The sequence below is a fragment of the Xiphophorus couchianus genome, chromosome 8 (genome assembly GCF_001444195.1).
Source record: "Xiphophorus couchianus chromosome 8, X_couchianus-1.0, whole genome shotgun sequence".
NCBI lineage: Eukaryota > Metazoa > Chordata > Actinopteri > Cyprinodontiformes > Poeciliidae > Xiphophorus > Xiphophorus couchianus.
Genome location: NC_040235.1, coordinates 13,738,116 through 13,750,814, shown reverse-complemented (window position 1 = coordinate 13,750,814; position 12,699 = coordinate 13,738,116). Strand labels below are relative to the sequence as shown.

Here is a 12,699-nt window from a genome sequence, read left to right as displayed (position 1 = left end):
GGCTGGTGCTGCTTTACCATATGCCAGAATATAAAGTATGATTCATTGCTTTTGGTTTCTTTTTGCATCTCAGAAAGGGTTTGTGTGTGTGTATGCATTTGTGTGTTTAGATGGGGGTGGGGAGTACCATCCTGATTGGCTGAAGTATTTTCTCTGGCAACGAGCAAACGTGATCCCGCCTGCAGAGGCACTGCAGTGAGTGCTGCAGTGAGAAAAAGCGAGAGGCAGGCAGGAGGGGGCGGGCATGCAGAATAAACTACATGAATAAGGACTGAGCCAGAAGCACAGAGGAGACAGAGCACTGTGTGTGTCTGCGTGTATGTGCGTGCGCATGTATGCATGTGTGAGAACACTGCGCATGTGTGACTGAGCGGACTGTGCAGGAGAAAGAGCAGTAATGAACGCCAGCTGAGGGATGACAGCAGGGGAGAGGGAGAGAAGGAGAAGACAGAGGCTCACCTGAAGAGGAGAAGAAGGAGGCAGTGAAAAGAAAGGAGGACATACTGGGGCGACATTTGAGACATAGAAGAAGCTTGGGTCTCTGCACAGAATAAGATAAATGATGTGTGAATAGAAGCAGACAAACTGGGATGGAGAAAAGGACACGGGAAGAAAGATTTCAGCTCCAACTCGAAGGAAAAAGACCGGAAGAGTGAAGGAGAACGAAACCAGAGAGCCGATGATGCTGAGCTTGATGAAAGCAGACTGACGTGTCCACCTTGCAACAGCTTCCTCCATCTTAACATTTCCTCCATGTTGTTGATGCTCTGAGAACAGAGACGGACAGGAGAGAGGAAGACAGCATCCTCACCCAAGCAACAAAGAAGGCAAAGCAGTTTGTCATCCAACACAAACAGCTTGTTGAGGCAGCAAACGACTGGACTATGACAACCACGTAAAGCGGACAGGTGAGAATGAGACAAAGCTTTACATCTCTTTCAATGTGAAGATGTGTACAAACATGGGAAAGAAGGAGGCTTGTGTTTTGTTTTGGTTTCTCATTGCCATGTTTTGCTCAGATGTTTCATCATGTCGATCTGGGTCGACGGCATTATCTTCACACGCTGATGTAAAACTGAAGACAAACCAATCACGCCCACCGAGCCACAGCTTCTTATCGGCAGAGATGAAAAACCTATCAGACGGAAACGATGACTTGAGGTAGCTCATGTGTGAGTTTGGTTGTAGATAATGTGTAGAGGGTTTCCTGTGGGCTACTGTGACATTTTCCAGATGACTGCCCAGGCAGATAGCAGAGTTGGGGGGGAAGCAATAGTCTCTTCTGTATTTGTCAGCAGGCACAGATGCATCTCCATAATGGCCAAGCATCGGCGCTGCAGTGAGAGCGCCCTGTGCACCACGCTGCTATTGCATAACTGCTGCTTCATCCAAACGGCACCCCTCCCATTTGTGCAAAGCCGTGTGCGGCAGCAGCTGCTTCGTTGCCTAAAGACCCGAGCAGTTTGCCTCTGCAAAGTCTCACAAATGCCGTCCACTTTAAAATTGCACGAGACATCCTTAATTATTTGCCCTCATCGATCGAGCCGCGGCCGTTATTGAAAAGCCTGGGCACTTTTCCTCATAAATCTTCAATGAAGTCTGTGTCAGGAAGAGGGATGCGTTGTTCATGCTTTTATTTTTTTAGCAGCATGTGCAGCTCTGCCATGTTGGCGTGGGAACAACACAGGCGAGAACAAAGAGCAATTGGCTTTAATGAATTGAGAGGCAAAATGGCCGATGTCTGCTGCCATGAATGACAGCAGACTGTTATTCAAATCAACACCTCGGCAAGATAAAAACATAAATATTGGACGGCATTATACAGTGGAAGTGTGAAAAATCGGCAAGAGGGCAAAGGGTTATACAACTTTAGCATAAAGTCAGTCCTGTTCATCATCGGACTTTAGTTATATCCAGTGATGGAAAAACATGAAGTAAATCACGGGATTTATCCTGCTAAGGTCATTACATGTTACATAATGCCAACACGCAGCATTATAGCTCACATAGGTCAGAGAAGAGATTTGTTGACATTTTTGTCTTCCCCAGAAAGCTGTTTGACAACAAATTCAAATGTCCTCATAGCTAACAATCTTGGCATAATGCAGTCATCTTGCATCGAGGGCATAAATGCCCATATCCTCCGCTCCATCCAGGATGACACTGTGATAAAAAAAACAACAACAAACAAACAGTTTTCTGTGGATAATTGATTGACAGGGAGACTACATACTCATGCACACTCCTATCAATGACTCATTCAGAACATGGTGCCCTGACACAGGCTCCCATCCACACAGGTGGACTCCGTCTTGTGTGATAGAGCTGACCGGGGCAGAGCTGTGAATGTGAGTGAATGCGTGTGAAAGTCTCTAGGGAACATGTGTGGTGTTTTCTTTATCAAAAAGAATGCTGCTTGGTGTTTTTCCTCCGCTCCATCACATGCTGGGCGCCTTTAAAAATACTAATTTTTTATCGTCTCCCATCAGTTTGCTATCAGATTGTTTGTCTCTGGAGGAATGTAAAAGGGTGGTGCTCTGTACATGATGGAGTTGTCTGAGGGTAAAAATGTTCTAGGATGGATGTGTGCATGTGTGTGTGAATGCAACTCTGTGTGTCTTTAATTGTAAAAGGAATCTGCAGCTGAGAGTGACTCCTCCGACATCTCTGTGGTCAATTCCTCCTCCTTCTTGTCGAGGTCAAATGCCTGAAGTGATTTCATTAGTAATAATTCCTCTTGCTGGAAGATGACCCACCATGGTGTGGACACAGTAAAACACTGGGGAGCCATTTACAGGATGTACAGAGATGAGCTCTTTATATAATCCTTCATCGACTAGGAGGAAGCAGCTCTGAAGCGGACCCATCAGCAAGCTGCCTCCATCAATCATCAGTCATTTTCATACCACCGTAACCAAATTATTGGGGAATTTTAGCTGCTTCGTCTCTCTGACTCAATGGGTTCCCAAGCTGTCTGGTGACTTTATTAACAAAATATTAGGCATAATCACAATCAATTTATTTTAACAAACTGTTTGTATTCATCTTCTTAACATATAGACATGCAACCATTTGATCCCATCTGACCTCAATAATAATAATAATAACAAAACACAAAAATCTGATATCCTTCCAGCCACTGATGGCTTCATATAACCAACAACACTCTTCAGTGTTGGCGCAGTTACTTAAGAAAATTCAACGATAGCTAATTGCACCATTTGTGAGGTCTTTTGAAATCAAATCAAGAGATACAGAAATGAAAGAAGCTAATTAAGAGAAGATATTATTTTCAGACTTGGAGATATTCCTAAGTGAGTAAGTAAACTTGTTTTTCTACACAGCTGCTTTTACAGGTCAAAAACCTCAAAGTGGTTCAAAATGAAAACAAATAACAAAAGAACTCAAAATAAAGAATAGAAATCCGAATACCTATGACGTTATACAGCAAGAAACTATTTAAAAGTCAGGATAAATTAGTTTTCAAGTGCTTCTTAAAATCTCAACTGAATTAAGACATTGCAAAGATGAAAGCAAACCAATCCACTATCCAAGGGCCAGAACTCTAAAGATTTATCACCTCTGTTCTTGAGATGTCTTTGAGGAATCAACAACAATTCTTCAGACTTGAAGATCTCAGACTGTGAGAAGAGATTGCAGATTCATTCTGGGTGTAAGATAAAGCTAAGCCTTCAGCAGACAACAGGAAGGTTACATCAAATGCAGAAAATTTGTTTTATAACTTAGAATTTTGAGGTTTAATTCCTGATGAGAAACATGCTAGATTTGGAAGTTTTTTTTAATACTTCAGAGTTTAGTAGGGAAAAAAGGGGAAGACTGCCGTTTTAGTAATACTATTGATTCTAATTGCTAATGTGAAATGGTGAAAGTTAAGTTGGATGGTCATGCTGGCTTTGTTCTAAATTAATCATTGTATTGCTGTTCTTATATTTTCTAATACTATTTTTTAAAAATAAAAGTTCAAAACAGCTAAAATCAGTCAGATATAAGGAAAACAGGAGGTCAGAAACATGGACAAAATCAGCCACAAAGTTTTGATTCCTGCAACTCAATTGAAATAAATCCCAATTCTTAATTTAGTACAGATTTCTGGGCGTTTTTCATTTTTACAAATTCTTTAATACTCATCAATAACATCAAAACTCATGTTTCAAATCCCTCTGAAGGTATGACAGAGAGTAAACCTTTGCTTTTATGGGGTGTGGCAAACAATGTGAAAACAATGAATGTGAGGGCCTGTAACTCTCACTTGTATTTGTAAATCTGATCCTGAGTTTTTTTTTGTCTTGTGGGCGAATCTGTTTTCTTCATCTTGAAGGTGGGAGTTGTGTGCCAAATTAACACCCACATGACAACCTGGACGGTGTGTATTTCTTAGCACATGACAACTGACCTCAAATTTAATCCAGCATCTAGTTTTAGTACAGATTGTAGATTCAAGTAAAATGGAAATTCAAACATAAAGAGAAGCACTTAATCTAAACAGGAGATATAGCCACACTTAAGTTTCTATAAGGCTGTAGTGATCTATGAATCTAATCAAAGCTTCAAATTTGAAAAGGTTTCTGCTTTAAATGGAATCAAACCTCATAAAGGAGTTTAATCATCTTTAATGTCAAAATGGTTTAAATGTTGTTAAATGCCAATAATAACATTGGCATTTAGTGCCAATATTGTTATTGGTATACATAACAACATTTTGTATTCAATTCATGGATCTGTGAGTGATTCATGAATTGGCCAGTTTTTCATTGATCAACTCCAGTCAGTAGGACAAATGCTAAAACAATCTGATAAAAAAACTGATCAATGCATCTCTCGTAGACATCACATGTTTTATTTATGATTGAAAAAGATAACCTCACTTGTACTGTATAACTTTACCTTCATCCTCAACACATACAAGATGGTAAAGTCACAGAAAAGTCATGCTACATGCTTAGTTATTCTGCCCAGCCTCATGAAATGTGCATGAAAGCTTCCTCTGTGTGCCCTGCACATGGTGTGCACCAGAGGATGAGAGGGAAACAGGCTATTTTGGGGAAGTGTTCCAGCACTGCACTGCTGCTTGGGCGCATTTTGTGAGCTAGAGAGATTGGTAAAATTCTGAGTGGAGCTTGCAAACAGCGGTTTATGCCCGAGTGAACAAATATGTCAACAGACTAATGAAGAAATGGGGGGGAAAGGAGAAGCTGTCAAATGTGGCTTGCTTCATCACAAAGCACTTCCGTCTGTTGAGAAAGGGGGGATCTTTCTCACTCAGTGTGACTCTTCAGCAAAGGTTGGGGGCAGGAAACCACAGAGAAGTGCGCAGCTAAACAAACCATAAATAGACGGCAGGACCTGCGCTGGTTTTCATCTCTTCTGTCTTTTTTTCTCTCCGTCTCTCTTCGTCACTATGTAGGTTACCTCCTCTGCTCAGTGCGTTATAATGAATCATCGCTGTCGACAGCCGAGCACAGAATGGGAATCGTGCCAGTCGCTATCCGGCAGTTATTGTTTTGGTCAAGTCAAAAATGTTCATCTGAACGTTCGTTATTTTTTCACTTGCCCACTCAGAGTATGACACAAACCCTCCGCACAGATTGTGACCTCTTCCCACACATGTCAGAAGCAAAACCGGAGCAGTTTGTATGAGATGGCTGGGTGTTGACAACAAACAGGAAGAAATGCAAGTGCAGCACCACAACTATGTCACAATTACCTGCCCTTTCCACACAGTGTGGAAAAATACATCAACTGCATATTCACAGTTGATGTATTTTATCTTACTATTCTATTATTAGAATAGTAAGATAAAAAGTAAATGTCTGTGTTCATAATCATGTTTTAGTTCCTGAATTTTCTCAGTAGAGAAAAGCAAAAACAATAAATGGACATTTGAATTACACTTTTAAATACAAAATAATGCAAAAAAAATTTAAATACAATTTCTTTCTTTGTGGTCAAAGAAATCAGAGGTAAAGAGAAACAAAAAAAATGGCTTCTTATATTATATTTAGATGCTCTGCGACTAGGAGCCGATGTTTCTTCTCAACATATCGAAGTTGCTGTTCCATGTACTAATTCATCACAAACAGATGAAATGGAGCATATATTATAAACACATATCTAACATTTTCTTTAGTCTAGCCCTGGATGCTACATTTTGTACTGACAAACAACAGCACTGCTGATTTTTCAAATGACTAAACCATAATATTATAATCTATCAATTTGTTCTCAACGCCCCCCCCAAAAAGAAAAATGTTGTTTTTTTATTTCTAGTTAATGGAATAAATTATACATGGTTTTTCATCATGGGTTTCTAAAGAATCAAAACATTAATAGACCAAAATGTTTTCAAGAGAAAGAAAAGCTCTGCAATCCAATTTATTTAAAAGTTTATTAAATCCATAAAAAACTAAAACTGAGAAATATTGTGTATATGTAGCTGAAGCATAAAAAGATTTTGTTTTCTGGTTAATTTGTGGGGTTGTATGATGAGGTAGCCAGGCATTCATCAGTTCTTTAATAGATATGTGACAAACTTTGTCTGTCTTGTGCAAGAAACCTCCTTCAGCCAGAAGGTGAAGCACTGCTTTATAATTTACCCTAGAGTCATATTAAATAGTAAAATTATCACATTTTTTTCACAAAGATTGCAATGCCTTGATACACATGCTTAAGATGGTCAGTAGACATTTCATTGTAGGAAAATGTGTTTTGTTTTCACTCTACGTCTTTCCGTTTTGTTGACAGAACAAGGAAATACACAAAGTAATTGCCCTTTAAAACTACTTCAGACCAACCCTGAGCAATTTGTGATTATAATCTTCCGACTTGGCAGCAAATTAATGTTATGTGCTGTGTCAATAGAACGGCATGCTCCCAGACTGCCTCCAGAGTGTAGCTACATGGCTATTATCTCTCGTATTTAAAGAGGCAAAGTTGAGCAGAGGCCAAGATGGAACAGGAAATGGAACAAAACATTTTCCCCTAATTAATTAAATGCTCGCCTACAGTATGAGGCGATAAAACAAAGATGTTCAGTCAAACAGGAAATTTGATGTATTTACAGTTGCTTGTAAAACATATTCACATTTTTACATGTCATGTTTAGCTCATGTGGATTTCATGAGCTAAATCAACACAAAGTAGCCCATAATTTTCAACTGGAAGGAAGATAAAAAAAAAAAAAAACAAATATGATGACCAGTGATGTCAGCTCCTGCCATACATAGGCAGACATAGTTCTTATTGAAAGATTCTGTACTTTTTCAAACTAAACTTTCTAGTTTTGAGCCTTGATTACAAATTATTCATCTTGAATATGCCTGAAATATTTTCAGGTCTCATTATTAGTGTGGATTATCTTTTATGGAGCGTGGAATAGCATTGCCTCACGGTTGTTTTGTGCCTTCTGGAATAACTTAGGCCAACAATGCTTCAAAATTTATAAATCTTGGGAGTTATCAGGTAAATGTAGCCATCACTTAAGCAATGTTAGTAAATAAGTGAGTTTTGGGTTCTTTGCTTCAGTATACTCGCTACTATTTAATATGAACATCTCTTTAATGCTTTTGGATCACTCAACATTGAACAATACTACAGTAAATTACACTACACACCATGTAAAGTAGACCGTAGTAACCCTCCTTTAATTAGGCAAACAGAAAAAACAGAGCATTATTCCAACCGCACAATGAATCTGCATATACAGTATAAAACACCAGTTATATAACCCACTACTAAAACTAAACCTAATGCCGGCAGAAAATATATCCTACGTTGCAGGCCTGTTCAGATCCTCATGAATGTAGAAGACCCACCGACTCCACGGTCCAGAGCCTCTTCACTCAACGATCAAAAATATTAAAGTACAACTCAGTACCTTGTGTAATCGTGATTTTCCACAGATGAATCCGGGCAATACTTCGTCCTGTGTCCAGAAGAACCTCAAAGCGATCTGAAGAAACGGCAGTTCAGGAATGATGCAGTTGTGTGGTTTCCACGTGCTCCACATCTACTGGCCCTCAGTTCCCACGTTGCCAGAGGTACTCTGAGCGACGTGGGCGCTCAGAGTGATTATCTGGAGTCCGTCTCTCGTTATCCAGTCCGGTAACGATCTTCTGTAGCCATTTAAGTTCCACTCTAGCAGCGAAACAGCGGCCTACATTAGCCCATGTTAGCGAACAGCTAGGTTAGCTTCGCTCTACCTCTCGAGTAAATACGGCGGCAAAGAAACAAACATACAGTCCGACAGTTTCTCGTTGAAACTCTACTGTGTCCTGCTAACTTTCATACTGTATATTATAACTTCTCCTTACGATAAGTCTGATCTTACTCACTTCGAAACCAGCTAACTGCTCCTCCTCTGCTATCACCTCTCTCGCTCAACAAATTCTTCTTCTTCTTCTTCGCTGTTTTTTTCTCTTCCACCTGTGCTACCTTCAAAGACCGTGCTCCTGTAGGAAAATACAATTTTCGCTGGCAATTCCCCTCAAAGTAAAGATAACTTATTTTAAACAATGCAAACATATTTTACTAACTTTATATGAACTTTGAAATGTTAATTGAAATAAAAGGATATAATAAATGAACTTATCCTTGCTATTTATTATCTTATTCATCTCTAATGTTTTTACTATCCGGGCTACATAAAGAATAGAGAATCCCAAGCTTAATACAAATTATTAAAAATAAAATGTTTTGATCTTTAGAGCGTTTATTTTTATTTCATTTTACTTTTTTATTTTGTGCAAAAAAAATTATTGAAAGCACTCTTGTGTGTTTTATTGACTGCACAGGAGAAGATGAAATTTAATTAAATTATTATTATTTAGGAACTCTATTGACCCTATTTTGATTTCTAAATAGGCTACAATGTGGGTCAAAAAGCAGGTGTGAGTTATAAAATCAAAAGTAAACCATATTAAATTAGTACAAACCATTTCAAAATCGTCATGATTTTTATTAATCATGAAATTTTCATCTTCAAAAATTGAAATAAAAAAAAGTGCTTTGTGGTGTTAAAACTTGGAACATTTTATGGTGGTTTCTGAAAGTTATTGATTGAACAAAATTTTATTTAGCGGAATCATAGGAAAGGGAGCTGAATACCTATAAATGCCACACTTTTTAGATTTTATTTCTGTAATAAGTTATATTTATTATTTTCCTTCCTCTTTACAATTATGAACTAATTTATTGATCATGCAAAATACAGTGATTTTTGGGATTGCAACATAACATCTTTCAAAAAGGTTTAAAGCACTTTATCAATATGTTGTTGTTTTTTGTAAGCTAGAACTAACACTTTTTCACTTTTCACTTTTCACAGATAAATGGACCAAACGAATCTGTCACACTGAAAAAGGAAAAACCATAGAGGCATCTGTAAAACTGTTATTTTCCCTTCTGCATAGTTATGATGACAGTCTGAGAGTTTAAATACAAAGAAGTTCGTCAATCCCACCTGTGAAAAATTCAAAGAGCCGTTCCAACACATCTCTGGAGCATTATACAAAAAAGACCTCCTCCCTACTGTTATCAAGAAACTAAGAAAAGGGGTAAAACAAGCTCTTCTGATCAAACTGGAGCAACAGCAGAGACAGACAGAAGGGCCTTTTTTCTTTCTTTTTTTGTAAATCTTTCTTACACACTCAAGTCAACATCTGGCATAGCCAAAACACACAAAGTTCAATAGTTGTTTAAGTGAGAAAAAATGTGTTTCGTTTTGCAAGTCACAGAAGCTAATACTTCTGGACTTTTATGAACTGCCTGTAGTCAACATACTGAGTGAATTTAAAAATTCTTAACCTGTGTTGTGTATGTATGTGTATTGACCATCTGGGTGCAGTGATTGAAAACATATCTTAGTGCTGAAGTATTTACAATTCCTGTGTACTTTGTAGATATCAGAGGGAACACAGGAACACCAACCTAAGTACTGTTAAATCACAAAAATCTGACTGCATATAGTCAATATTTATCAAGTTCTGTGAACTAGACTGTTAAATAATATACAATAATTATAAGTTTATTTATATTATAATAGGTTTGCTGTTACAGAGTTTGAGGTACATGTAGTGTTGGCTGAGTTCTTTCATTCATTGACACTCAGACTGACAGAAGCACTTTGAAGGGGAGATCGTTGAAGGGAACATGGAGGCATCCATCCGTCCCCATGTCCCGTCTAATGGCTGACTTCAAAGGAGGATATTAATCTTCTTCCCCTTGTGCAAGAGCAAGGAGTGTCCAGCGCTGATTAGAGCTACAGCCCATCTATCTAAAAACTCCAAAGCCTTGCGAATGTCCTGCCTCAGGCGTCAGCCGCTGGCCATCCCCATGGACACGGTCAAGATCATCCAATCGGAGAAGTTTCCCAGAGAGTGCCCTGTTCCAGTCACCCAACCTCGGTATGCCCCAGCTCCAAGAGTGGCGTGGGATGGTGGTGGTGAGGGTGAAATTATTGTCAACCAGGCCTGCAGTGACCTGACACTGGACATAGCACCATCTCCCAGGCCAATGGTGTCTCCTCCGGCCCCACTGATGCGCAGGGAACACAGCTTCCTGGCGCAGCGCAAAACCAGTGCCAATGAAATCTGCTACCACCAGTTCCACTACAAGATGGAAGATGTCATAGTCAACCAGTACGTGCTCCGTTCCTCCTCCACTTCTTCCTCCACTTCCTCGTCCTCATCTTCAGGCCCCGTCATGCCGTGCGAGCCCCTGGAATGCCCCACCTGTGGTCACACATACAACTTTGCGGGGAAGCGTCCGCGGATCCTTTCCTGCCTGCATTCGGTGTGTGAGGAGTGCCTGCAAATCCTCTACGAATCATGTCCCAAGTACAAGTTCATCTCTTGCCCCACATGTCGGCGCGAAACGGTGCTGTTCACTGACTATGGCCTCGCTGCTCTGGCCATCAACACCAGCATTCTGAGCCGCTTGCCCTCCGACCCCAATGGGCCCGTGCAGTGGGGCGGGGAGGCCGACCGCAGCTGCTACCAGACTGTGCGTCAATACTGCCAGTCAGCCTGCACCTGCCAGATTGCCAACCCGTTGTCCTCCTGTGGCATCATGTAGACAAGATGGAGGAGGTGAGGACACTGCAGATAAGACTTGATGCTGCTCCCCACCAACACCACTCTTTTCATCTATAAGCTAAACCCTTTCTGCCAAGCCCCCCTCTCTCACATGTACAGTAAATAAATCCCTTCATAGATGTTATCTCTCTATATTTAATAACACAGATGGATACTGTGTGGGACTTATGGATGCTGGTGATCCAGTACGAAGTAAATAAATGTATTTTATGTATGGACTGGAAAAATATTCACTGTCTCTCATTTGGTTGGATGTGTTTGTCATGACATCTCTTTACATGGGAATGCCAGGGGAGGTATGTCCCCCCAACCTAGGAGAATAAAAATTAAATAAATGAAAAGAATATCTCTGAGCGGCCTTTTTTTTCAGTGCTCTGAAATATATTAATTGCAGAAAATTGTAGAACAAAACTATCAAATACTTTTAATAATGCATTCTTATGGGTTTTTAAAGGAAGTATAAATCCATAAAGAGCGACTTAAATATGTTACTATAGTCTGTCTATCCTGAGATCTTTGTTTTTTAGTTACTTTTACTGAAATATGAGCTCTAGGATGGAAACCCTACCATGCCACACCACCTGCAACATTTTCCAACTCCTTCAAATGTAATCCAAGCCATTCATAGGACGAAAGGCCAATTTCCTCCCAACGAGTTCTGGGTTTTTCTCTGGCTTTGTTTCCAATGAGAGACACCTGGAAAATCTACAAAGGGACTTTAGAGGCCTCCTTGTCAGATAATCTGAATAATTGCACTTAATGCCAGGATTGGTGTTATATACGTAAGCTCAATCTACATTTTCCTAAATTATTTCTAATCAAAGTCAAATGGAAAGTATGACTTATTTGGACGACAAATGGTTTTGGCTGATTTTATGACGCTAAATTTAACTCATTCAAGTCAATGAATTATATTTGGGTGCTTGTCATTTTCTCCTCCATTGATACTATCACAGCTTTCATTGTTTTGTACTTAATTTCTTTGCGCATAAAAAAAATAATTGTCTCTCACAGGAGGTTTTGTGCCAATGCTTTAACCTTCTCTGACCTTGGACCTTGACCTTTATTATTTTGGTTTAATAAGATGGCATTGTACATCCATTCATTGCCAATTCCTGCTAATATTTACAGGCAACTAAAGATAGGTGGTTGCTTATACCCAGCAGTTATTGGGGAAGAGATGGTGAACACCCTGGGCAGGTCGTTAGTCATTCACAGGACAACACAGAGACAAACAAAACAAACAACAATGCATACACACCCTCATACCTAATGACAGATTAGAGGAACCTTTTAACCTAACAAACATAACCTGTTTTTGGACTCTGGGAGGAAGCAGGAGTACCCAGATAGAATCCATGCCTGACCAGGGAAAACATGCAAACTCTATATAGCAAAACCCCAGACTAGGATTTGAACCCAGGACATTTTTGCTGCAAGGTAATGTTGCCATGTTTAATAATATCTCATGTTTCATGAGATAATACCTGTTTCTAATATTAAATGTTAAGGAAACTGTATAATACATGGTTAACTATAAGGATATGCATAAGGAAACCTAACGGGATGTCATTTTTAAGCATATTCT

The 12,699-nt window shown here is 39.5% G+C and overlaps 1 protein-coding gene across 2 annotated transcripts; it reads left to right on the top strand.

Moving 5' to 3' along the window:
• Nucleotides 1-252: 252 nt before the first annotated feature.
• On the top strand, nt 253-11,459 carry rnf208 (ring finger protein 208). 2 transcript variants are annotated; one of them, XM_028024983.1, is made up of 3 exons: nt 253-908; nt 1,020-1,161; nt 9,344-11,459. In XM_028024983.1, exon 3 carries the CDS (start codon nt 10,315-10,317, stop codon nt 11,089-11,091), a length of 777 nt encoding a protein of 258 aa, XP_027880784.1. In that variant the 5' UTR covers nt 253-908; nt 1,020-1,161; nt 9,344-10,314; the 3' UTR covers nt 11,092-11,459. The 2 variants fall into 2 exon arrangements, with proteins under 2 accessions (XP_027880784.1, XP_027880783.1); XM_028024982.1 differs by lacking the exon at nt 1,020-1,161.
• Nucleotides 11,460-12,699: the final 1,240 nt, after the last annotated feature.

Bases quoted from the DNA above. Each gene is read 5' to 3' on its own strand.
- rnf208 (XM_028024982.1), top strand. From the start codon at position 10,315: ATGTCCTGCCTCAGGCGTCAGCCGCTGGCCATCCCCATGGACACGGTC.